Source organism: Gorilla gorilla, chromosome X (genome assembly GCF_029281585.2).
Source record: "Gorilla gorilla gorilla isolate KB3781 chromosome X, NHGRI_mGorGor1-v2.1_pri, whole genome shotgun sequence".
Classification (NCBI taxonomy): domain Eukaryota; kingdom Metazoa; phylum Chordata; class Mammalia; order Primates; family Hominidae; genus Gorilla; species Gorilla gorilla.
The window spans coordinates 146155286-146181719 of record NC_073247.2 but is presented as its reverse complement, the minus strand read 5'-3'; the positions used below and the strand labels follow the sequence as shown (position 1 = coordinate 146181719).

General features: G+C 38.4%; 1 protein-coding gene across 3 annotated transcripts in view; it reads right to left on the bottom strand.

Moving 5' to 3' along the window:
- The window catches only part of PHF6 (PHD finger protein 6), a 55736-nt gene that overhangs the window by 24935 nt on the left and 4367 nt on the right, over window positions 1-26434 (bottom strand). For all 3 annotated transcript variants that reach the window (XM_004064888.3, XM_019019724.2, XM_004064890.3), the window contains exons 2-5: window positions 26145-26328; window positions 25794-25895; window positions 10307-10440; window positions 9995-10038 (exon numbers count right to left, since the gene is read on the bottom strand). In XM_004064888.3, coding sequence (XP_004064936.1) covers window positions 9995-10038; window positions 10307-10440; window positions 25794-25895; window positions 26145-26282 — 418 coding nt within the window. In that variant the 5' untranslated portion in view covers window positions 26283-26328. The remainder of the gene's footprint in view (window positions 1-9994; window positions 10039-10306; window positions 10441-25793; window positions 25896-26144; window positions 26329-26434) is intronic.

The following is a 26434-nucleotide window of genomic DNA, read 5'->3' as shown; positions in this document are numbered from 1 at the left end:
TCCATCAGAGCTCTTGGGTGACCAGATGCATTGTCAATAAGCAGTAATATTTTGAAAGGAATCTTTTTCTCTGAGCAGTAGGTGTCAAGAGTGGGCTTAAAATATTCAGTAAACCATGCTATAAACAGATGTGCTATCATTCATTTATAGAGCATAAACAGAGTAGATTTATTGTAATTCTTAAGGGCCCTAGGATTTTTAAAATGGTAAATGAGGATTGGCTTTAAAGTCACCAGCTGCATTAGCCCCTAACAAGACTCAGACTGTCTTTTGAAGCTTTGAGGCCAGGCATTGACATCTCTCTAGCTATGAATGTCCTAAATGGCATTTTCTTCCAATACAAGGCTGTTTCATTGATATTAAAAATCTGTTGTTTTGTGTAGGCAACTTCATCAATGATCTTAGCTAGATCCTCTGTATAACTCAGTATAGTTTCTACATCAGCACTTGCTGCTTTCACCTTGCACCTTTATTGTTATGGAGACTTCTTTCCTTAAATCTAATGAACCAACCTCTGCTAGCTTCAAACTTTTCTTCTGTAGATTCCTCACCTCTCTCAGCCTTCACAGAATTGAAGAATTAGAGGCTTGCTCTGGATTAGGCTTTGGCTTAAGGGAATGTTGTGGCTGGTTTGATCTTCTATCCAGACTACTAAAACTTTCCCCATATCAGCAATAGGGCTGTTTCACTTTCTTATCATTTGTGTGTTCCCCGGAATAGCACTTTTAACTTCCTCCAAGAACTTTTCTTTTGCATTCACAACTTGGCTGTTTGGTACAAGAGGCCTAGCTTTTGGCCTGTCTCAGCTTTCGACATGCCTTCCTCACTAAGCTTAATAATTTCAGCTTTGGATTTAAAGTGAGAAAGGTACAACTCTTCCTTTTACTTAAACACTTAAGAGGCCATTAGAGGGTTATTAATTGGTCTAATTTCAATACTGTTATGTCTTAGAGAATAGGGAAGCCCAAAAAGAGGGAGAGAGATGGAGAATGGCTGGTTGGGGAAGCAGCCAGAACACACACCACATTTATCAATTAAGTTCACTGTCTTACATGGGCACGGTTCATGATGTCCCTAAACAATCTGCAATAGTAATATCAAAGATCATTGATCACAGATCACCATAACGGATAAAAAAATGAAAAGGTTTGAAATATTGTGAGAATCGCCAAAATGTGACAGAAACAAAGTGAGCATATCCTGTCGGAAAAAAATGATGCTGAAAGACTTGCTCAATGCAAGGTTGCCACAAACCTTCAATTTGTAAAAAATGCAGTCATCTGTGAAGCACAATAAACTGAAGTGCAATAAAATAAGGTATGCCTGTACTGAGCCATTGTTTACAGTTGTACACGCATTATTTTTCATTTAATCCTTAGAATAATCCTATGAGGTAGGTTTTTAAAAAAATCCCCCAAATTTTACAGATGCAATATCTAAGGCTCTCCTCTGAGAGCGATCAAATAATTTGCCCCAGATCATGTGCCTAGGATGTGGCAGAGCTAAGATTCAAATACAGACCTTATTTCAAAGCCCATACTCTTAACCAGTGTATAATACTGCCTTCCCAGTACTTCATAAGTCTATTCAATGCTACTCAACTTAAAGGTTTTTAAAGAGCTTAATACCAACATCAGAATCTCCCTATATTTCCATTTAATAAAAGTAATGCAAACTGTGGCCAGGTGCGGTGGCTCACGCCTGTAATCCCAGCACTTTGGGAGGCCAAGGTGGGCGGGTCACGAGGTCAGGAGATGGAGACCATCTTGGCCAACATGGTGAAATGCTGTCTCTACTAAAAACACAAAAATTAGCTGGGCGTGGTGGCGCTTGCCTGTAATCCCAGCTACTCGGGAGGCTGAGGCAGGAAAATCACTTGAACCAGGGAGGCAGAGGTTGCAGTGAGCTGAGATCGTGCCACTGCACTCCAGCCCGGGCAACAGAATGAGACTCTATCTCAACCAAAAAAACAAACAAACAAACAAACAAAAAACAACCAATAAGTGAATATTAAAGCAGGTAAAGGCTTCAAATCTACATAAATTATAACATTTTTAAGATACTTTTAATATAACTATGGTGACCCTATTTCCTGAAACATAAACTGAGTTATATCATTTGACAAGCAATTTCTAATATAAAGTTTCAGAACTGTTCATTAGGGAATCCACCAGGTCCTTGAATAAAATACAGACTATAGCCTCCAAGGTTAGGCACAAAAGATTCCTTTACACCATCTCAGAAAGCATGGGATTTTGTGGTAACTGTAATTCTAACACTTATCACCACTTTATCTTTTTAAGTAATTTCAGACTTATAAAAAAAGTTGTCATAAAAATTCCTGTATACCCTTCACCCAGATTCTAAAAATAATATTTTACCACATTTGCTTTATCATTCATTCTCTCTCGATATCCATACACATTTTTTCCTGAAAGGTTTAAGAGTAAGATGCAGCCATGATGTCACCACTGTATTTTAATGTTTGTCACATATCTGTCACTTCATTATGTCCTCCCCCACTCCCCCTAAACAAAAATTATATATATATTAGTCTCATTTGATACATGAGGACACTTTGCCTTGTGAATAAGTTAACCAAGTTAATACCTAGTGGGTGGCAGTTTCAGACTTTCTGTCCAGATACCCTTTCTACTTCACACTGTTAAATGATGTGAGAACTTAGGAGGAGGAAGATGGAGCATAAACTAGGAAGATGTAAGATGAGGAAAACAGTGGTTAAGAAGAGAAGACAATCAGAAAAGGGACAGACAGGGCTTTAGAATACTAGGAGGAGCGTTGGTGTACTGGTAAGTTGGGCATTACTCTCTCCAATTTACCACACTCAAAAACCTTATAATCACATAAAATGGTTCTATTTCTGACATCCCTATGTCACACTCTGGGACCACAAATGCTTGTTTTCCTAAGTACTTTCATTCTCATTGTTCTTCAACCCTATTAGGACCTCCAGTCCACTGATGCCTTCTTGTTTCTTGTTCTCCTGCTGTCACTTCCCTCCCTATCTTGCTCAAACTGCTCTCTTGCAAATATCCTAAACTCCCATATCCCTTTACTTCGTTAAACTCACTTGGCAAGATCCCAATTTTTATTTACCCAACTAGCCACTTTCTCTATGCACATACAGGATCCTGAATTACTGGTGGAAAAGTCACATCACTTGACTGTTGGGAACCACTACATAAACTCATGGGTACTAACCTCAACAGGGCCCTCAACCTATTCTGGAAACCTTACATTTCTCCAGGCAAACTTCCTCTCCCAGTCTTCAGAGCTATTCTTTCAAACGGTTCTCTTTCCTTCAGCTTCCAACCCTCACACCTTTTGCTACATTCTCCTTCACAGAGAAGGCAGACCAGAAAGGAGCCACTTATCCTCTTTGTTCCCTCTTATTACAGTGGAAATGCCCTTCTATCACAGGCCAATTGTTTTGCTTGGGTGCTGAATCCTTTTTCCTTTACCTTCAATCTCTTCCTGCCCATAGCATCCCTTCTCTTAAGGGTCTATGTATCAATTAATTCTCCTCCTAAAAAAAAAAAAAAACAAAAAAGGCAAAGGCTGGGAGGGTGGCTCAACGCTTGTAATCCCAGTACTTTGAGAGGCTGAGGTGGAGGACTACTTGAACCCAGGAGTTCGAGACCAGCCTGGGCAATGTGGCAAGACCCCGTTTCTACAAAAAAAAATGTAAAAAAAATTAGCCGGGTGTGGTGGCACATGCCTGTGGTTCTAGCTACTCAGGAGGCTGAGGTGTGAGGATCACTTGAGCCTGGGAGGTTGAGGCTGCAGTAAGCCGTGATTGAGCCACTGGATTCCAGCCTGCGTGATAGAGTGAGACCCTGTCTCAAAATAATAAATAAAAATAAAAGGCAATTAAGTGAAAGAGGCCAATCTGAAAAAAGCTATACACTGTATGATTCCAACTACGACATTCTGGAAAAGGCAAAGCTATGGAGACAGTAAAAGTATCAGTGGTTGCCAGAGGTTTGGGAGGGAAAAGGGATGAACAGGTGGAGCACAGGGGATTTTCAGGGCAGTGAAATGATTCTGTATGATACTGTAATGGTAGGTACGTGTCATTATACACATGTCAAAACCCATAGCATGTACCACACCAAGAGTGCACTAATTTAAACTATGGACTTTGGGTGATAATGATGTGCCAATATTGCTTCATCCATTGTAATAAGCGTACCACTCTGGTGTGGGATGTTAATAGTGGATAGGCTGTGTGTGTGTGTGTGTGTGTGTGTGTGTGTGTGTGTGTTAGGGTTTGGGGAACAGGAGATATACAGGAACTCTGTACTTTGTGCTCAATTTTGCTACAAACCTAAAACTGTTCTAAAAATAAAGTCTATTAATTAGGGGAAAAAGCCACCCTTTAACTTCCTTCTAACTATTCCCTGCCCCTTTACAAGCAAACATTTTAGGAGGCTTACCCGTGTTACTATTAACATCCTACACCAGAGTGATACATTTGTTACAATGGATGAACAAATATAGGCATATCATTATCACCTGAAGTCCACAGTTTACATTAGGGTACTCTTAGTGTGGTACATTCTATGGATTTTGACATAAATGTAACATGCCATGTCACAAATCTCCAATTTCTCACTTCCCATTTGTCGAGGTGCATATCAATACGGCTTTTGCCCCTATTACTCTACCCAATCTATTTTCTAAGGTCACCCATGGCTCCGTTGTCACTGAATCCAATGGATACTTTTTCAACAGCCCACCAAGTTGACCATTTGGTTCCTTTAGGAACTACTCTCTTCCTTCCTTTGGTTTCCAGGATGTAACACTAATCTGACTTTCCTCCTACCTCTCTAGCCATTCTTTTTCTCTCCCTTTGCAGGCCCATCCTTCTATAGCAAGCCTTTAATTGTTAAAGTTCCTCAAGGCTCAGTCCTAGGCCCTTTCCTCTTCTGAACGCTCTCCTTAGGGGATTTTTCCTCCACTCACAAGGATGCAATTATCTATACTCACACTTGGCAAATTTCTATCTCTAGCCAAGATTTCTATTCTGAGAACAAGAACCATAAAATCAATCCATCTGCTTCTCTGATATCCCCACTTAGCTAGCTCATAGGTACCTCAAACTTGATCTTTCAAACTTAACTCATCAACTTTCCCCATAAGCTTACTTTACCTCTCCTGTTATCTAAGCAAGTGGCACCCTCCGTCACCCATTTGCATACACCAGAAACCTTGGAGTCATCTCCAATATCTCTTTTCCCTTATCCCTATATTGGATGCACCTACTAAGTCCCATCAATTCTATCTTCAAACACTCTCTCAAATTTGTCTACTTCTGCTCATCTCCGTAGTTACAACTCTAGTCCAAGCCTTCTATCACTACTAACCAGGATTCCTGCAACAAGCCATTCTCTTTGCTTAAAACCCTCAATTACCTCTTGCTGTTCTTAGGATAATATTCAAAATCCCTACCATTCTGGCCCATGTATTCTTCTCCCAACCTCATATGCCACTCTACCTATCACTTTTGTTTGTTTGAATAAGAGACAGGGTCTCACTCTGTTGCCTAGGCTGGAGTGCAGTGGCATGATTGTAGCTCCCTGCAGCCTTGAAATTCTGGGCTCAAGTAATCCTCCTGCCTCAGCCTCCCGAGTAGCTGGGACTACAGGTGCACACCATACTCAGCTAATTTTTAAATTTTTTGTAGAGAGAGGGTCTCGCTATGTTGTCCAGGCTGGTCTTAAACTCCTGGCCTCAAGCCATCTCCTTACTGGAGCTTCCCAAAATGCTAGGATTACAGGCATGAACCACCATGCCTGCCTCTATCAATCTTTTACTTACATAGCTTTCTACCAATTCCTTGGAAGCATCAAGTTCCTTCCTGTCTAAGTCTTCAAAGATCCTGTTCCTTCTGCATAGAATGTGCTTCCAATCCTCTTTAGTCTTTTAAGACTTAATTTAAATGAAATTTCCTCATAGGTCCCCCCAAACATTTGCTCATGGCACCCTAATTTCTCACTCATGGCATTTATTACAATTGTAACCTATTAATTGTGCAACTATTTATTTAATGTACATCTCTCATATTAGACTTCAAGCTCTTTGGGGCAGAGACCCATCTAATTTATCCCTATATTCCCAATTACCTAACAGGCCTGGCAAATAGTAGCTGAAATATATTTACCAGCTTGTATATAATTCTGGAAGGACTCTGTCCTCAGTTAACTGTCACCATTGATAGGGGAGATTTTTTTTTTATCAGAAATGCTTTCTTTTTATTTTGGAGACCAAGTCTTGCTCTGTCACCCAGGCTGGAGTGCAAATAGCGTAATCTCAGCTCAGTGCAACCTCTGCCTCCTGGGTTCAAGCAATTCTCCCGCTTCAGCCTCCTGAGTAGCTGGGATTACAGATGTGTGCCACCATACCCAGCTAATTTTTGTATTTTTAGTAGAGACGGGGTTTCACCATGTTGGCCAGGCTGGTCTTGAACTCCTGACCTCAGGTGATCCACCATCCTTGGCCTCCCAAAGTGCTGGGATTACAGGAGTGAGCCACCGCGCCAGCCCAGAAATGCTTTCTTATATGTTTCGAATCATTTTATAGGCAACTTATCTAAGCCCATCACCACTAACAGGTAAATACATACAGTTCCTGGGACGGGCATTCTAATAACCTAGTGACATAATGATAGCTATAAACTCCATATAGATTTTTAAAATTGCTTTTCAAATTCACAGTCCATTTTTTCCTGAAGCAAAACTGATGACATAGGTTTTAGGTATTTAATATTCAATAATATTTTATTTGTGATGGGAAAACTGAATTGCTATATTGTGCAATTATTCTCAAATTTAATATTTCAAAACAGCTCATTTTATATAAAGCTAACATGGCAGACTGAATTATATATTAATAGCATTTATCATATTAAGTATTAGCAAAGTAAGTATTGAGCCACAGATGGCAAATGACCAAGACATTACCATAGATATTAATTCATCTTTGTTCTGGAGACTAGTGCAGTACAATTCTTTTCTTTTTTTTTTTTAGTGCAGTACAATTCTTAAAAGACAGTCCCTGAAATACAATCCTATAACCTCCCATCATAAACCATGATCATAAAGGAGAACATATGTTTCCCATTAGAACAATGGAATAATTGGAAGTTCTGTTTCTGACAAAGCACTCAAAATCAACTAAATTTGAGCTAGATCAATGTGATAAAAGCAGAAATCAATAAATATAAAGCTTTAATACTTTAAATTATAAAATTATTCTTTCAAGGTCCACAATGTGAGTATAAACACACTATATATAAAAATGATACAAGCCCCCCGCCCATTGTTCTATAGACGTACACATCGAATCCCAAATTCAAATTAATTGTATCACAAATCTGAAGTTATAATAATGCTGCCAGTTACATTAAAAGAAAAGTTGTCTTGAAAAGTATGAATTTAGATCTCTATTAAGTGTCACAGTGCTAAAACATGGCCAAAATTATTCTACTTTATATAGTTTGCAGTGACTTCTCCCTACCACTAGATGGTACTGTCAGCTTCAGAAATCCAGGGAATAAAATGGGAGCTATCTACATAATCAGTATATATTAATCATCCTTCTTAATTATCTCAAATATCCTGTCTCGGTGTGCTCATACTTGTATTCATCAGATCATGAGTCTCAATCCTCAGCTTAACATACAGCATAACATAGTCTCAATCCTCAGCTTAACTTGGATTGTTTGAAATAGGGATGGATACCCCATTCTACATGATGTGCTTATTTCACATTGTGTGCCTGTATCAAAATATCTCATGTACCCCATAAATACACACCTACTCTGTACTCACAAAAATTAAAAATAGATTAAGAAAAAAACCATATAGGGCCACTACAGTCTTAAAGAGAATGAAATAAATGCACTGTTAAAATCTGAAATAATGAAAGGTGGAAAAGCGTACTCAATCTTTCACAAAGGATTTTCCAATTCAATTCTAGAATTCAGTGAGGAGAAAACAGAAGAAAAGCACTACTAAGGTTTTTTCCGTCATATTTTATCACCTCAAAAAAAATTATTATTTATCCAGCATGTTTACCTTAAAGACTAGATTTTGCTAACGACTGTATTTTTAACCAACACTTTAAAGTATCTGGACTAATCTCGAGTCCAGAAGTGGAAACAATATTGTTTTGTATTATAAAAGCCAAGATCTAGAGATCAAAAAGGGCCACCAATTTTAACATGCGAATACCAATAATTAGGTAAATCTTCATAAAAGAAACAGCTTCCTAAAACAACAGTGCTCAAACCATTATAATTCTAAGCAACATATTCTCAAAAGCGAACAAAAATTTTAAAGATCTCTAATCTAAATGAAGGGATAGAACAATCGCAGATTACATCTAAGCCATTTTATATTGCTAGTAAAAGTATCAAAACCATCTGTTTGAAAAGGTTTGAAACAAGTCAGAACTCAGTATCAGAGTTTTCCCATACTTTTTACAGACCAAGTTCAACTTGGCTAACTATATATAAACATGACTAACCTGGTTTTATATAAATTTAAGTAGAAACAAACTATTAAATAATTTTTAAAGTTTATATTTTAAATTTGGTTACTTATTAACACATTGGCATTTTTTAAAGTACTACAGATGTGAATAAAAATATAACAGAAAGCCTGGTGATCACAAAATGTACTACTATTACCAAGCTCACATCATTTATAATATGACAGTATCAAGGATCCCATTTATCATCCTTAAAGAAACACGCAGCTGGCCGGGCACAGTGGCTCACGCCTGTAATCCCAGCACTTTGGGAGGCCGAGGTGAGTGGATCACCTGAGGTCAGGAGTTCCAGACCAGCCTGGCCAACATGGTGAAATCCCGTCTCTACTAAAAATACAAAAATTAGCCAAGCGTAGTGGCGGGTGCTTGTAATCCCAGCTACTCAGGAGGCCGAGGCAGGAGAATCGCTTGAACTCAGGAGGCAGAGGTTGCAGTGAGCCGAGATTGCGCCACTGCACTCTGGGCAACAGAGCGAGATTCCATCTCAAAAAAAAAAAAAAGAAAAAGAAAAAGAAAAAGAAAACAGAAAAGAAACGAGGCCGGGCGCAGTGGCTCACGCCTGTAATCCCAGCACTTTGGGAGGCCAAGGCAGGCGGATCACAAGGTCAAGAGATCAAGACCATCCTGGCTAACACGGTGAAACCCCATCTCTACTAAAAATACAAAAAATTAGCCAGGCGTGGTGGCGGGCACCTGTAGTCCCAGCTACTCGGGAGGCTGAGGCAGAGAATGGTGTGAACCCGGGAGGCGGAGCTTGCAGTGAGCCGAGATGGCACCACTGCACTCCAGCCTGGGCAACACAGCGAGACTCTGTCTCAAAAAAAAAAAAAAAAACAAAGAAATGAAACACGCAGCCACCAGCATAATTTCTTACTAAAGATAGATTTTCAGCATATACTTTACAAGGACTTTGGGGTAAAAGTTTTCTTAAAAGTTCAGATCTTGGTCGGGCATGATGGCTCACGCCTGTAATCCCAGCACTTTGGGAGGCTGAGGCAGGTGGATCACGAGGTCAAGAGTTCAAGACCAGCCTGGCCAACACAGTGAAACCCCGTCTCTATTAAAAATACAAAAATTAGCTGGGCATTGCAGCGCACGTCTGTAATCCCAGCTACTTAGGAGGCTGAGGCAGGAGAATTGCTCGAACCTGAAAGGCAGAGGTTGCAGTAAGCTGTGATCACACCACTGCACTCCAGCCTGGGCGACAGAGCAAGACTTCGTTTCGGAAAAAAAAAAAAAGAAGTTCAGATCTTTTTCACTATGCACATTAGTTTATCCTAACACTTTTCTCAATTCTTCTAAATGTACTGAATGTTGAGATATGTCTTATGGTTAAAATTAATATAGTATAATTCACTAATCTGTACTCAAATTTCTTCTTGAAACTGAAAAGTGGCTGAAACGTGGCTAAATGATGTACCTTCGGAGTTATGTGCAGTTTTCTTGTGTTTTCGGCAATAGACCCTATAAAAAATGAAGAAATCAAAAATTAGTAAGCAAACTAAAACTCACTTTTCAAATTAAGAAAACGAGCAGTACACTTCACCCCATTCACTAGCTGGTTCAAAATATATTATTAAACTTCCTGTACTATTTCTCTAAGTATTAAATTTCTTATCAAAAACACCCTTTATGATGATGATGAAATGCTTTGAAATGGGAAAAATTTTTACAAAAGCCCAAAGACAGTATTATTGTTAAAAAAAAACTTAAAGAGAAGTTAAATAATTACATGTAAATTCCTTGTGAAGGTTTCTCTCGTATTTGAGCTTTATCATGCAATGCACAGTGGTAGTGGTATGTCCTGTGACATGTTTTCACATCACAACCAATTGTTGCTCCAGGACAATGGCACAAAGAACACATCTACAGCAAAACGACAAAATAATATTATTAGTATGTGACTTTCTAAGGCTGTATATCAGATTAGAGGCATATCAATTTCTGTCAAGGAAAACAAATTGGTTATTGAAAAGTTTTGTAATTAATGCTACTTTTCTTGTTTTCTCTCCTTAGAATAACCGGAATAAAATTCTTCTGGGGTATTTTTTTCCCATGTTAAACACTGACAAAATTAACAGAATGTTATTAATGTCTATTGTTTCATTATGGTCAAGAGAAAATTTGAAATACTGTAATTCAGGAATGTGAGCTGTATATAACATTATAAAAGAGACTTTTTATGTAATCCAGATCTTCCTAGGTACAAGTAACTGGAGAAAATGTCTCATACCAGAAAAAAAAAGTTTTCCTTAAAATTTCCACTTAATTGCTAGGTGCGGTGGCTCATGCCTGTAATCCCAGCACTTTGGGAGGCAGAGGCAGGCAGATCACAAGGTCAGGAGTTTGAGACCAGCCTGGCCAATATGGTGAAACCCCATCTCTACTAAAAACACAAAAAAATTAGCTGGGTGTGGTGGCACATGCCTCTAATCCCAGCTACTTGGGAGGCTGAAGCATAACTGCTTGAACCCAGGAGGTGGAGGCTGCAGTGAGCCATGATCGTGCCACTGCACTCCAGCCTGGGCAACAGAGCGAGACTCCGTCTAAAAAAAAAAAAAATCCACTTAATTAATGAGACTCTGTGGGAAGAATATCTCACATAACTTACTATTTGAGAACCTGGTAAAATCCATTTAAAGTGAGGGAAGGAGACAAGGTGAAAGAATTAGGTAGTTTTTTTAATACCTTGAGCTCTGAGACTATTTTGTGATGTCAAGTTGATTATATTGTGAAAATATGCACAGTATTTCAATTTAATCTATGTCACTTACCTCTTGCACTATGAATTCAGGCAAACAGATAAAAGAACAGATTCTTTCAATGTATTTTATTATACCTTACCTTTTGAATTTAATGGATAATTCATATTGATTAACTAGCTCATGCTCTACATTTAGGAAAAAAGTTATCTTTAAAAAGTTACATAACAATGACTTTCAGTGGTTTTGATTAACATATCATAATGTACTGTACCAAGTGAACTTTTATAATGAGGCCATTTAACTGTACATGACATGCCAAAATAGATTCACAACAAGCTAAATCTAAAAAACTGTTCACTTGCTTCTTGGTTGCTGGGCACCTTGTTCTAAAGTGTTCTCATCCCTCTTTTTATTAATTTGAACATAAAGAACACTTAGCATTCCTAACTTTTGGATTACTCGGCCTCTAAGCAATATTGGTGTACCAAGAGGCTAATATAAATTCCAATAAAATTTCTTACATTTCTCTAAGCAAGTCAAACACTAAAACTCTCATTCAGGCTATCATTTAAAAAATATTCATATGTCAGAAACAACAGTCTCACTACAGCTGTTTCCCAGAAAACATGAGGGCCAGTGCCCATTATTGATACAAGAAATACCCCTTTCTTCCTTAAATAAATACAGAAACTTCAAAGTATTACTGTAAAAAGAAATACTATGCCAAATTATCAAGAAGGCAAAGCTTTTGGATGGCTTATAAATTCCTAAGGAGGTACAGCATTTGAACTGTAGCTTAATTACAAAGTTCTATTATATTAAAGAAATTTTGGAAAACAAAAAAGCACAAAGAAAAATTTTAAATCACTCATACTCACCAAGCAGACATGCCTCACAGTGTTACAATGCTTATGTGAAACGTAATTCTACACATACTATTTTGCAATCTATTTTTTTAACGCATCAAACATTATCCCACTTCACTAAGAACCTTAGGGAAAGTAGTTTATCTTGAAACTTACATCCAAAACAGGTTTAGATGGGTACATTTTGAAAAAAATATATTAAATTCAATTAGCGAGCAAAACTGAAGAGAGGTGCCATTTAAAATACTATATTGAGCTCAACATTGACAAGATACAACTAAGATGGGCACCGTTGTATACAGCTGGAAATTGGTACATACTCTCTAGAATGCAATTTGCCCTATTCAACAAGGTTTTTTAAAAATTTGTATTCTCTAAGCCAGTAATTTTACTCTATAAACCTAGTCTAAAAAATAATCACACTCAAGCAATTAATGCACAAGCACATTCATTGTAGAATTATTTAGAACAGTCTAAAATGTAAAACCACCTATCAACAATTGAAAAATGTTTAGGTCCGGGTGCAGCAGCTCACGCCTGTAATCCCAGCACTTTGGGAGGCTGAGGCGGGCGCATCACCTGAGGTCAGGAGTTCAAGACCAGCCTGACCAACATGGAGAAACACCATCTCAACTAAAAATACAAAACTAGCCAGGTGTGGTGGCACATGCCTGTAATCCCAGCTACTCGGGAGGCTGAGGCAGGAGAATCACTTGAACCTGGGAGGTAAAGGTTGCGGTGAGCTGAGATTGTACCATTGCACTCCAGCCTGGGCAAAAAGAGTGAAACTCCATCACAAAAAAATAAAAAAAGAAAAAAAAAAGAAAAAAAGAAAAAGAAAAATGTTTAAATAAATTATAGTATACACATATGAGAGAATGTTCTACAGCCACTCTTCAAAGAAATTGGAATGGCTCAGGAAGATCTATGTGTAATGTTAAGTTAAAAAAAATGAGGCAGGATACAAAACTATGTGAATTATGAACCCAACTATGTTTATAACATAGATTCTTTAAAACAGGTACAAGTAAAAACAGCAAAATGCTAAGTGGCTATCTCTGGGTGGCTGGTTTTCTTCATAATGCCCTGTATTTTGATTTTTCTACAATGGGCAAAAGTACTTTTATATGCAAAAATATTATTTAAAAAACAAATTAGGAAAACTCTAGTAAATGCTTTCAATATCCGTCTCTCAGTCTGGTGAGAATAAGATGGGAACCAAAAACCCAAAATATACCAAAATAGTTTTTGGCTGGTTATAAATTTAAATCTGCCCAAAGTAACTGGTTTTAAGCTGCTATAGTGAAATACATGCATTTTGCAAATAACCAGTTAAATACAGCAACTCAGGACAGATAATTTTTTTAAAGCTTACTTTGTTTTTATAGTCAGTTTCACTCAAGAAAGACAAGAAAGAGGAAGACATACCAATAAAAAATATTTTCGGAGTGGAAACTTCTTTACAAGGTTAGGAGTTGGAATTTTGCTAAATTAGAATTCCCAGGACCTATTTTATGCAGCATTCACATACAAGCAGTCAAATTTCTGGCAAGGTACTAACAAAATAGCAAAAATTATCCATAATAAAGCCAAAATACAATGTTTACATTTGCTTGCTTACCTATGAATACAAAAAGGGAAAATTATCTTAGTCTACCATGCTATATTCCAACCTCTAAAATAATCCTTTTTCTCTAAACTCCTATGGGACTCAAGATATATACTGTTCATTTTGGCTCTTATCATTTTACTCCATTATATGGCTGATTATCTTTATAAATACATAAATTTTATCAATCAATTCATTCTAGACAGAATTTTGTTTTGAAGACTAACACTGTGCCTTACAAAGTAGTGTTCAGTAAGTATGACATTGCAAACATACTCTATTATTGAAGATCTTTATCTTATGGCATATTTTTTCTCATTCATGTTTCTAATACCTGCAGATTTAATATAATTATCTTCAGCTACTTCTAAAAATATTTAAACATTCTGATCTAGGACTGGGAATGGTGAAATTGGGGAGATCAATCCAGTTGGAGGAGCACAGAATGAACGTGGCGAGAATGTTTCAGGGAAAAGATTAGCCCCGCTAGAAACAAGGTTGAAAACTAAGATGAGATAAAAAGAAAAATTAAAGAAGCTGAGAAACCAGATAGGTGGCTAGTCCAGCTTAAAAAATGTTATAGGAAATAAAAATAAAACAAAGAGGCCTTCCCTAGAAAAAGGTGAAATAACTGGAAAATGGGGACCCCTCTACCACAAGGCACCTGGTTGGTTATACCCTAATAATGGCTCCAGTATCTCCCTTCACACAAAACATTTGCTCTCCAATTTACCACAGTCCCTACTGGGCCTTCAGCAGAATGACTGTCAGCTGCCATGTACCATCATGCTTGCACAGTATCCATGGCTCCCTCAAACGTGGGAAAATGAAAGTTAACCTGACAGAAACATGTTTTTCAAAAACAATGGAAGACCTCTCCCCAACTCCCCGCAAAAAAAGCCTGCCCCATGTATCAGATATTCTGTTGAGGGCTAATTTCCTGCCTCCAACATAGGCATACATGTTAATTCTCAGCTTATCCTGCTTGTATCCTGATTTCAAGTTCTTGATTTAGATAGAGGTGAAAACTTCTTCATTAATAATAATTTTTCTCTTACTCCCCTATTCAGTTTGCTACCTAGTCGACCTAGTAAACCTTAATAATTAATTACCAGCTTCAAATTAGGGATACTGGAAAAAGAGGTCCTGTCTTATTACAGATATTTGCATGGCGTCTCTATCGTATTGTTAGAAGGTACACTAACTTAAGGTTAAATTGTGCAACATAAGCAGAGTCTCAAGGAGCTGACCCACTGATGAAAGAGGAACTAAGTCATGCATGAGAGGAGACACAAGGAACTAAATGGACTGAGACTTAGCTAATGTCGGGTAGGAGCCAGAGGCTGGGGCATACCTGCTCCTCAGTCAGCTTAACTAGGACAGGACTGAAATTCAGTTTGCAAAAAGAAGTCTTAAAGAACAAAAGGAAAAATATTGCTTTCTCAGTAACTATAGGGGAGTAAAATGAAAATGAGATTGCCAACTTCTACGACAAGGCTCTTGGGGAAAAGCTGGAACCTAACGGTCAGATAGAGCCATAGGGAACTGATGGAGGAAAGGCTGTCTGCAACTTAGCTTTGTCCAGCTTCATCGTCCTATATCTAATATGTCTGTCAGTAACTGACTATCAGTGTATAGATACACATTCTCACAGCCAAGCAGTTAACTGTTCTGAAGAAACCTGCTCCCAGAAAACTGCTACAAATGCACAGACAAGGCAAAGGAGGGTACAAAAAGAGGTCACGTTCTTGAGCCTGTAGGCAAAGAAAAAAAATGCCAAAAGCTCTTGGAGTAGGGAACGCTGTACTGAGGATATTTGCACAGGAGATACAAGCCAAAAACAAAGTGAGAGCAGCTTACCTTACTCAGGTGCTTGGCTTTTTGTTTTAATAACAGGTAATACTACCTCCAATAAAAACTAGAAAGTGACAGTACAGTTAGGGGCAAGTTTTCAGAGATGCCCCAAAAATGCTCCTTAACTCCAGCTTCATTGCTTTATTTATAGTAATACCTCACATATCCAAATAACTAGACAACAGAGTGGCTCTGAATTATCTGGTTAACTGCTGTTTTAGTTTTTATTTGTTAAATTTATGTGTTAAAAATTCCTAAAAAAGTGCCACTTCATGGGAGGGTGGAATACGAACTCATAACTGTTTCTGTTTGATCCTTTAGTTACTATTTTTTAAAAATACAGCATTTTGAAGGAGGTCTCATAAAAACACAAACTAAACACTACTTTTAAGGTTTAAATGGAAAGCCAGAAAACAGTGAAATCTGAAAGCTGTCAGTCACTGAAAAGTGACAAGTTGCTTGAAAAACAGATTAGGACCTTAAATTCCAGGTGCTTCTAAAAACTAGGGCCACTGAAAAGTACTCATTAAATTTTTACTAGATTTAACAGACTAAATCTAAGTAGTTACTGAATAGATTATTTCAGATGTCTTGGAAATTGGAGGGAAATGAACTAAGCCTTAACCTCATCTCCTGATCTTGCTCAGAATATCACATACTCCAACTCTATCTGACTTTCTGCATCATGATTGATGAGGAATATAAATTATCTTATTGGAGTTTCTGAAGTTTCTTTTTGTGTATCTGAAAGATTCAGACAGACATTTTCTGAGCTCAGATTTTTATGTCCAAGCTTTTCTCATGTATGGGTTTTTCCAGCTGAGGGTACTCTAAACTGCTATGCCGCTTGCTATATTTAGTCTGTGAAGAACACCTCGTCCACACCTATGTTCAAATAAGTACCAAGACAGCCCCCAACACCAAGAATACATTTTGTTTATATTATTGGTTTTGGATCTCCTCCATTAGCAAAAATAAATGAGGATTTTATAATGAAATTAATTGACAGTATTCCCAGTTACCAAAAAGTATTAAATGGAGGCAAATAAAAAAATTATGCATTAAAAAAATGTATTCAGTAATAGCCAAAGACCCAATTTTCTCCATCATTACACTTCCAAGTTTCTCTTTGACCTTACATTCATTCTCCTTTATCACCTCAAAAGTAAAGTTCATTTTAATATAAATGACTGGTAAAATATCTGCATACATTAAAATTAATCTGCATGCCTTAACTGGAGCTTTTAAAAAAAATCACATTTATATGAATACATTCACAATGCATGTACACTTAGCTACACAGATGACAATGAGGCCACTGAATAAATCTTCAGGAAGAAAATTTACCTCTTTTCCTCCCTACAGAAGGCATCCTGTGGGCCTAATCCACGGGATTTACAAACTTTGTTTTATTTACAAAAAAACTTTTTGTAAATAAAAAGTTTAATTAAAACACAGTCATGCTCATTTCTTTGTGTATTGTCTGTGATTTCAACTGAGACCACATAGCTTACAAAACCTTAAATATTGTCTGGTCCTTTACAGAAAGTTTGCCAACCCCTGACACAAGGCAATGGTCCATAACCAGGGTTGTTCATCAAAAATCACCTGGGAGGCCAGGCACGGTGGCTCACACCTGTAATCCCAGCACTTTGGGAGGCCGAGGCAGGTGGATCACAAGGTCAGGAGATCGAGACCATCCTGGCCAACATGGTGAAACTCCCAACCCCGTCTGTACTAAAAATACAAAAATTAGCTGGGCGTGGTGGCGTGTGCCTGTAATCCCAGCTACTCGGGAGGCTGAGGCAGGAGAATCACTTGAACCAGGGAGACGGAGGTTGCAGTGAGCCAAGATCACACAACTGCACTCCAGCCTGGCGACAGAGTGAGACTCCGTCTAAAAAAAAAAAAAAAATCATCTGGGAACCTTTTTCAAAACATTGTGTCTGGAACACAACCCTCACCCCTGCCCCTTTTCTGATTTAGTAGAGTTGGTTAGGTACCACTGCTCTAACGATTTAGTAGCACCAATAGTCATCCAGAATCTTCAGCTTCTGTGATTGCAGAAAGCAAAGTGGCAGCATTCTATACAATGTGGGTATCCCATTTTGCCCCTACTGAACGCTAAGTAAGTCACACAATCTACTATAAATAGCACTGGCATTTAATACTTATTTAATATTTTTTGACCGCTTCTTCCTCCTTGAAATTGTTTGTTTTTGACTTCCATAGCATCACTCTCCTGGTGGAACACATTTCAACTCTCGTTTTCTATGGAGCCTTCTGACTTCTCATAATTAATTGTGATCCTCCTTCCCAGCTCTCCTGTGCCATTCTTTAAATACTTCTAAGGTTAAACCATATTTATTCATGTTTACATTCAAAGTACCTAGCATTGTGCTGGTAGAAAGTGGGCACTAAAGTATTTGATAAACAGGTGAATTCTAAACTCTATACTATATGGGGCCTTGACAAATATAATACCTAAGGAAACAACAAACACAAAACCATACTGAGGGAGTGAAGGCTGAAGAAACATGAAAACTCTCATGTTTGAGGCATACACAGCTCTCTACTCTCTGGAAAAAAATAACCAACCTCATTTTTCCCTCTAAATTACTCTCCTCCCTTTTCAAACTGCTCAAGTTGTAAACAACACTAAAATACTAATTAACCAAAAGAGAGGAATTCTGTGCTACGCCATGACTTCCCTGTTCAATTTATACCTAGCCTGTTATTAAGGCTTCACACTATTATCCAGCTGAAGCCCTTTCCATCTTCAAAGTCCACCAACAATGAGCGCCCACTTATTTATTAGAACACTATTGAGCACAAAGAAGACATCAAGCACCATATTAAGAGTTTTCTATGCATTATCCCCACATCATGCTAGGCTGGGCAAAGAGAATACAGTCTTACTCTCCCAGAGTCAACAATACAGTGGAGAAAAAAGGCTTGCACATGTGTATCAAATACAATGCATATTGTGTTATGCTATATGACAGAAATGAAGTGTGAAGTTTGAGCTGGATCTCAAAAACAGACAGAACTTTTGAGAGGCAGCTAGGAGGAAAAAAGAGCCGCAAGCAGAGGTGAACATCAGTATAGGCACCGCAGCGGGGACAGAGACAGGATGCTTGGAAAACCTAGAGGAGAGAGAATGAGATAAGGATGGAAAAAGTGGGTTAAGACAAGACTTCTGAATGGCAGGCTGAGGCCTCTGGACATTATATTGTATGCAGTAAGAAATCATGAAAGGTTTCCAGTTAGGGAGTGGCATTAGCTTTTAAAAGCAGAGATCAAGTAACTACCAGTAGTATGTTGGAAGGGTGGGAGAAGCAAGACTGGACATAGGGTAGCATTAAGAAAGAAAAGGCAGGCTGGGCGCAGTGGCTCACGCCTGTAATCCCAGCACTTTGGGAGGCTGAGGCGGGCAGATCATGAGGTCAGGAGATCAAGACCATCCTGGCTAACATGGTGAAACCGCGTCTCTACTAAAAATACAAAAAATTAGCCAGGAGTGGTGGTGGGCGCCTGTAGTCCTAGCTACTCGGGAGGCTGAGGCAGGAGAATGGTGTGAACCCAGGAGGCAGAGCTTGCAGTGAGCCGAGATCGTGCCACTGTACTCCAGCCTGGGCGACAGAGCAAGACTCCATCTCGAAAAAAAAAAAAGAAAAGAAAAAGAAAAAGAAAGAAAGAAAGAAAGAAAAGGCAGAGATATCCCACAAATAGAATTGACGTCACTGATATGGAAGAAGGAAGAGTTGATGGTAAAGGATTCAGAAGAAGAATCAGGTTTCAGGGAGTGGGCGTGGTGGGGGGGAATGGTGATGAATACTGGTTTAAGACAGGTTGAGTTTAAGATGCCTGCAGGACATCTATGTAGAGTAGACAAATATGCTGCCATTATTATACTTCATTCTCCACAGTGACTATTGTATATCACCTGTCTCCTGAAAAATCCTGCTTTTACCCTTCCCCATCCCTTCCTATCTGAGTTGAAATTCTTCTCTAATGTTGGAAGACCCTGCAATCATCCCACCTTACTCAACTGGAATGGGTCTCAAAGACCTATTCTGGTATGGCTAACCTATTAATATTTCCTAGACTCATTCCATTTTTTTAACCTTACCAGCTCTAGGAAGCAGTCTGAACTATCTCAATAGGTAAGACTCCTCCCAGACAGAAGACACCCTGTTTCTTTAAAATGCTAAGTACTCCAGTGGTACTGAGTAAATAACAAAGTGAAGACTATGTGGAAATGGTCTTTTTATTTTCAGAGGCTAAAAAGTATCTGGAGGGTAATAATCACAATATTCTTACATAGGATGTGTATAGGGTTTTTGTCCTAAAAATTAACAAGATATTACTATTTAACAGAACATATTAATAGGAGTCTGATTATGTCCTAAATTCAGTACTATTTCCATCTTTATTAGAAAACTGCTAAGCTGTAATCCTTATGTTTCTTTAAATGTGATTTTGGAGTCGGTAGCTTAAAAGATAGTCTAGCGTAACCTGGTGATTAGGAGTTCTGGCTTGGGAGTCAACTGACCCTGGATTCAAATCCCAGCTCTGCCACTTACTAGCTACAGTCAGGTTACTTAACTCATCTGAGCCTCAATTTCCTCACATGTAAGATAAGAATACTTCTCTATCTCACAACATGATTATCAGCATTAAAAAGGATCATATAATTAAAAAACTTAGCATAGTCCCTAGCACATGTTAAGTGTCTAACAAATGTTAGCTATTTCTATTTCTACTACTAGAAAAAGCAGGAAAACTGTTCAGAGGATTTCATAAGACACGAGTAAAATTTAGTGTGAAAAAAGGGAACGTTTAGGAGTGACCTGAGGACAGTCATCAAGTATATGAAGGGTTTTTTAATAATAAAAAAAAAACTCAAATATTTATTTAATGGAAGGAGACAGATCTAAAATGGCTTTAAATTAAGAGAAATACTTAATTTATACAGAAGGATGAATTTCTCAACTCTGAAGAGTGTTATATATTACTGGTCTTGTTTCAGGTTACTTGGGTAGAATTACAATTTCTTGATATATTTAAGAACAGGGCAAAAAAAATTTTTTTTTTTTGAGACAGGACCTCACTTTATCACCCAGGCTAGATGGATACAGTGGCACAATCATAGCTCACCACAGCCTCGAACTCCTGAGCTTACGCAATCCTCCCACCTCAGCCTCTTGAGTAGCTAGGTCTACAGGAACACGCCACATTTCAAAATTTTTAAAATTTTTTGTAGAGATGGGGTCTCACTTTGTTGTCCAGGCTGGTCTTCAACTCCTGGCCTCAAGCAATCCTCCCAGTCGGCCTCCCAAAGCACTAGGATTAAAAAATCTTATCTTGAGTGGCTTGTAGGAAATCTTGCATAGGGGTAAGACAGGTGAACTAAATGGCCTTCTGAACTCTTTCTCTTCTTGTAATCTGTGATATAATCTGACACTGGTACCAATTAGAATAATAGCTATCTGCAGAGGCAGGCGGATCACCTGAGGTCAGGAGTTTGAGACCAGCCTGGCCAACGTGGTAAAACCCTGTCTCTACTAAAAATACAAAAAATTAGCTGGGCGTGGTGGTGGGCGCCTATAATCGCAGCCAATGGGGAGGCTGAGGCAGGGGAATTGCTTGAACCTGGGAGGCGGAGTTGCAGTGAGCCGAGATCACGTCACTGCACTCCAGCCTGGGCAACAAGAGGGAAACTCCATCTTAAAAAAAAAAAAAAAGAAGAATAGCTATCCAATGTAGATAGTAGATACCCTTAGTAATCTCACCAGCTAGCTTCATCCAGAAATGGTAAATTCTTCAAATATCCTTCTTTCAAGTATCTCCTTAAATTCAAAAAAGCAGTGCTAACTCATAATTTTACTTGGAAATTTGCATTTCTTGGCTAGATGACTGGAGTTAAGTAAGAATAGATGGTACAGATGTGGTATCTCCATATGGCTTCACTAGAAACTGGAAATCATACTGGAAAAATATATATCTGTCTAAACTGCAAAAACAGGGCATCAAATCATAAAAGCCTTAGTACTCTGGCAAATTTTTCCTGGTCCATCTTGGTGCTATATAATTAAAGACCGTGTAAAGGAGATGAAAATGTTCATGCAGAATGGCTTTCCTCCTTTGATCCTTGTGGCTGACATGAACCTTGGAAAACTGCCTGTGGCAGCAAGAACATAAAAACCAAACACTCACACCTCCTGCTCTACTGAGCCCTCTCATCCTCAACTCTGACCCACCTGGCTATTGATACGTACACTTTAACCTCAAGCCCTAGCCTCCTTATCTCTCTGTTCTTTTCTTTGGGGCAAGCGAGCAACTTTGGAGTCAACACCAGGTACAGAATGAAATTTGTCTTGAAAGCACTCAGGGTTCAGTACTCCAGTTTTCGATGATTTTGAATGAGTGTTCATGACCTACTTTGCACCTAGAAATCCAGATGAACAGGAGCCAAAGCAAACAGGCTCACGGGATAAAATGCCTTAAAAAGTCAATTAGGGGCCAGGCATGGTGGCACACACCTGTAATCCCAGCACTTTGGGAGGCCGAGGCTGGTAGATCACCTGAGGTCAGGAGTTCGCGACCAGCCTAGCATGGTGAAACCCCGTCTCTACTAAATACAAAAAAATTAGCTGGGCATGGTGGCGCATGCCTGTAATCTGAGCTACTTGGGAGGCTGAGACAGGAGAATCGCTTGTACCTAGGAGGCGGAGGTTGCAGTGAGCCGAGATCACGCCATTGCACTCCAGCCTGGGCAACAAGAGCGAAACTCCATCTCAAAAAAAAAAAAAAATGTCAATTAGGGAAGCTGATTACCTAGTTTATATGCAGTTTATCTAGTTACATTAAGCTCTTCACTCTTTTTTCCCCCCTCCTATCTGATTCATAGCCCTTTTATTGCTTAGACAAATTGACACAGGGAATAGTAGAGAATCAAACTTAAATCTAGAATTTTGGTTACCTGACAGCACATCATGTAAAAATGATATAATGAAAGAAGCAAAACTGAAGGCTAAAAGGAGTTTCAAAAATTATTTCAAACCTAAACGTATGTTACATTCCTATCCCCTATATAAGTTGTTTAAACTGACATTCTAAGGGAAGGAAACGGAGCAAAAGTTCTTCCCTTCTGCCACTATTCCTCAGTGCTCACACCTGGAATCCCCGCACTTTGGGAGGCCGAGGCGGACAGACGGTCTCAAGTGAGGAGTTCAAGACCAGCCTGGCCAATGTGGCAAAACCCTGTCTCTACTAAAAATAAAAAAAAATTAAAAATTAGCCAGGCATGGTGGCACACACCTGTAGTCCCAGCTACTCGGGAGGCTGAGGCAGGAGAATTGCTTGAACCCAGTGGAGGCTGCAGTGAGCTGAGATCGCACCACTGCACTCCAGCCTGGGCAACAGAGCAAGACTCCATCTCAAAAACAAAAACAAACAAAAACAGTAAGTGGTGGCTACTATTTATCAAGTCCTAACCATGTGCCCAGCACCACCTTAAATCCTATATACTTCCTCTTTTAATTCTGGCAATAATTCTGGGAGGCAAGTACTGTCATTATCTATCCCCTTTTGCAGGTGAGGAAAACATGGCCTGGAGAAGTAAATAACTTACTCAGGATCACCTAGCTAGTAAATGACAGAGCTGGGATTCAAACTCAAGTCTGTTACTAAAGCTTGTGTTCTCAATTCCCAGTATTGTTCCATTCCCTAGATCAAGGAACAAATTTCATTATTTGTAACACACTACATTTGGGGAAAAAATTATCTCCCTACACTATAACACTAAAAATTAATCAAAACAATTTATAATAGTAAAACTCATACAAAGTTCTGATGCTTTAACAAATAGGTCCAAGGCCGGGCGCGGTGGCTCACACCTGTAATCCCAGAACTTTGGGAGGCCGAGGCAGGTAGATCACGAGGTCAGGAGATTGAGACCAAGGTGAAACCCCGTCTCTACTAAAAATACAAAAAACTAGCTGGGCACAGTGGTGGGCGCCTGTAGTCCCAGCTACTTGGGAGGCTGAGGCAGGAGAATGGTGTGAACCTGGGAGGTGGAGCTTGCAGTGAGCCGAGATCACGCCACTGCACTCCAGCCTGGGCGACAGAGTGAGACTCTGTCAAAAAAAAAAAAAAAAGGCCCAAATAAATTAAATCTCCACTGAACTTGGCAATATTGACAGATGTATGCTGTTGCTTCACATAGTGTAACACTAGGCACTGCATTTGTTAATAATGTTTCAACATTAGGGACAAAAACTGCTTTTGTTCTGACTATACAAGCTGTGTCAAGTGACAAAATGCTAACAAGTCAGGATACAGAAATATTTTCCAGGGATAGTCATAATGTCAAGCAATAAATAAAGGGGTAATAAGGTTTACAGCACAATCACTTTCAGGTAAGTATCATTCTTTTTTATATCTGCATTTATTTTAAGGACTAGGAAATAAAAACATAGTGCTATGGTTCTCAGAAATCAGCACAGTAACGTGAAGAAACCTAAAACCACCAAATAAAATTCACATTTGAAAAACAGGGCTTTCTAGGCTGGGCGTGATGGCTCACACCTGTAATCCCAGCACTTTAGGAGGCCAAAGTGGGCAAATCACCTGAGGTCTGGAGTTCAAGACCAGCCTGACTAACATGGTGAAACACCATCTCTACTAAAAATACAAAATTCGCCAGACATGGTGGCGCATGCCTGTAATCCCAGCTACTTGGGAGGCTGAGGCAGGAGAATCACTTGAACCCAGTAGAGAGAGGTTACCGTGAGCTGAGACTGCGCCACTGCACTCCAGCCTGGGCAACGAGAGTGAAACTCTGTCTCAAAAAAAAAAAAAAAAAAAGAAAAGAAAAGAAAAGAAAAAGGAAAAAAAGCTTTCTATTAATATCTACAGTTTTGGGGATGGGGAAGATAAACATTTTCACAGTTAAGGTCTCACTACAACAGAAATGGTTTCACCTCTGGATTCTCATTTGTACTAATACTGATACTAGGATTTGAGACTATCCTAAAGCAAATCCCAAATGTCATTTTTGAGCCCATATTTCTTCATATTGCTTTTTATGTAAAACGATTAATAGAAGACTACTTTTCAAAACATATTATTCCTGATCATCAAAATGATAGCCCCCCTCTTCCCATTACCATTTCATCCAAAAACTACCATCTCAGAGTCTTTGTGAAATAAGAGGTTATTTAGTAACTACAAACACAGTTGTATGTTTGGCAAAACGCATCTTTTAAAAAATGAAACTGGATAGCAAAGCTATTAAAGGTGCATTTATGGATGTAATTTTAATAAAGTGTTCAAATGAGAAAAATAAAAATAAATCTTCCCATTAATTGTTTCAAAGTAGCCGGGCACAGTGGCTCACGCCTGTAATCCCAGCTCTCAGGGAGGCAGAGGCGGGAAGACAGCTTGAGCCCAGGAGTTCGAGACCTGCCTGGGCAATATAGCGAGATCCCGTTCTCCACAAAAAGGAAGGAAACAAAAAAGACAAAAAATAATCATTTCAAAGTAAACCATAATGTGTCATAAGTACCAACTGAGATGACATTACTATTCCAACAGAGCAATGTAATATCTTACTAATATGGTTATTGGTAGTGAAGACAACTACAGGAACATTACTCTAACGCAGCTTCAGAAAAGCTCCTGTGAAATTCACTGAAAGTTATCCAAAGTCATAAATGTTGTGTTATACAGCTGAACTACAGTAAAATACTTTGTTCAGCAAGTGCTAACATTTTCCTTTTGAGAGGCTACTGTCATGTTCATTTGTAATGACCATAACTTTATGATGGAGATGAAAACATATCAGAATTATGAAAAATAAACTTGAATGAAGACTTTAACACAATATATACTCAAATTAACCAAACTGTTTGTTTTCTAAGTAAACAGCCTCCAAAAAGATTTTAATTCTCTTTGAAAAGCAAAAAAAATTGAATAGTATAAATATTGACTCATTCCTTTTTGTTGAGTGGTAAATAAGATAAACCCGACCTTGGATTTTGCTGGCTCAGAAAAAAAAAAAAAAAGCCTGCAATTTAAAATTATACTCAGTTAATAATGCAATACACTCTAAAATAAGCAATTTCCTCTTTAATGAGTTTAAATAATTTTTATTCTCAAGAGGCAGAAATACCAACTTACCAGCTTCGTGCCTCTTTTAATTTCCTTTTGGACATCTTCAATAGAAAATCCACCAAGACTTTCATTATCAGAGTGTGATGATACCAAAGCAGATGAAAAGAGCTATAAATTACATTTAAAAAAAATTAAGGTTCATATATAAATTAATTACAGTAAAACAGTAAATAAGATGTCAAATTTAAATGGTAATTTTCTAGTAAAAATGGCATAGCATTAGTGATAAACCATTTCTTAAAATTTAACTGAGTTTTTTTTTGGTTTTTGTTTTTTTTTTAGTATTCAGGAACATTCATGTGTTATTAAGAGTCTCATGAATCGTTTCAAGGTCTCTGTTGCTGCCGGTATACTTACCATGCACTTATGGTGCGCTGCCACCTTCTGGTTTTCAGATATTAGTAACTGTCCACATTCCTTGTCTCTATTTGACTTACAAAAGCCACATTTGCGCTGTCTTGTAGGCCCTTTTTTCTGTTCAACTGAGCTTGACATGATTTTTAAATTGCCTTTAGAATGCCACTTTAAGCCTCAAGAAATGCTACAGAGAATAAGAAGGGCGACAATGTTAATTTTATTTTAAAATCAGTTTATACATATTCATGAAAGTTGTTAAAAATTTGACCTAGGTTTTAATACACACATTT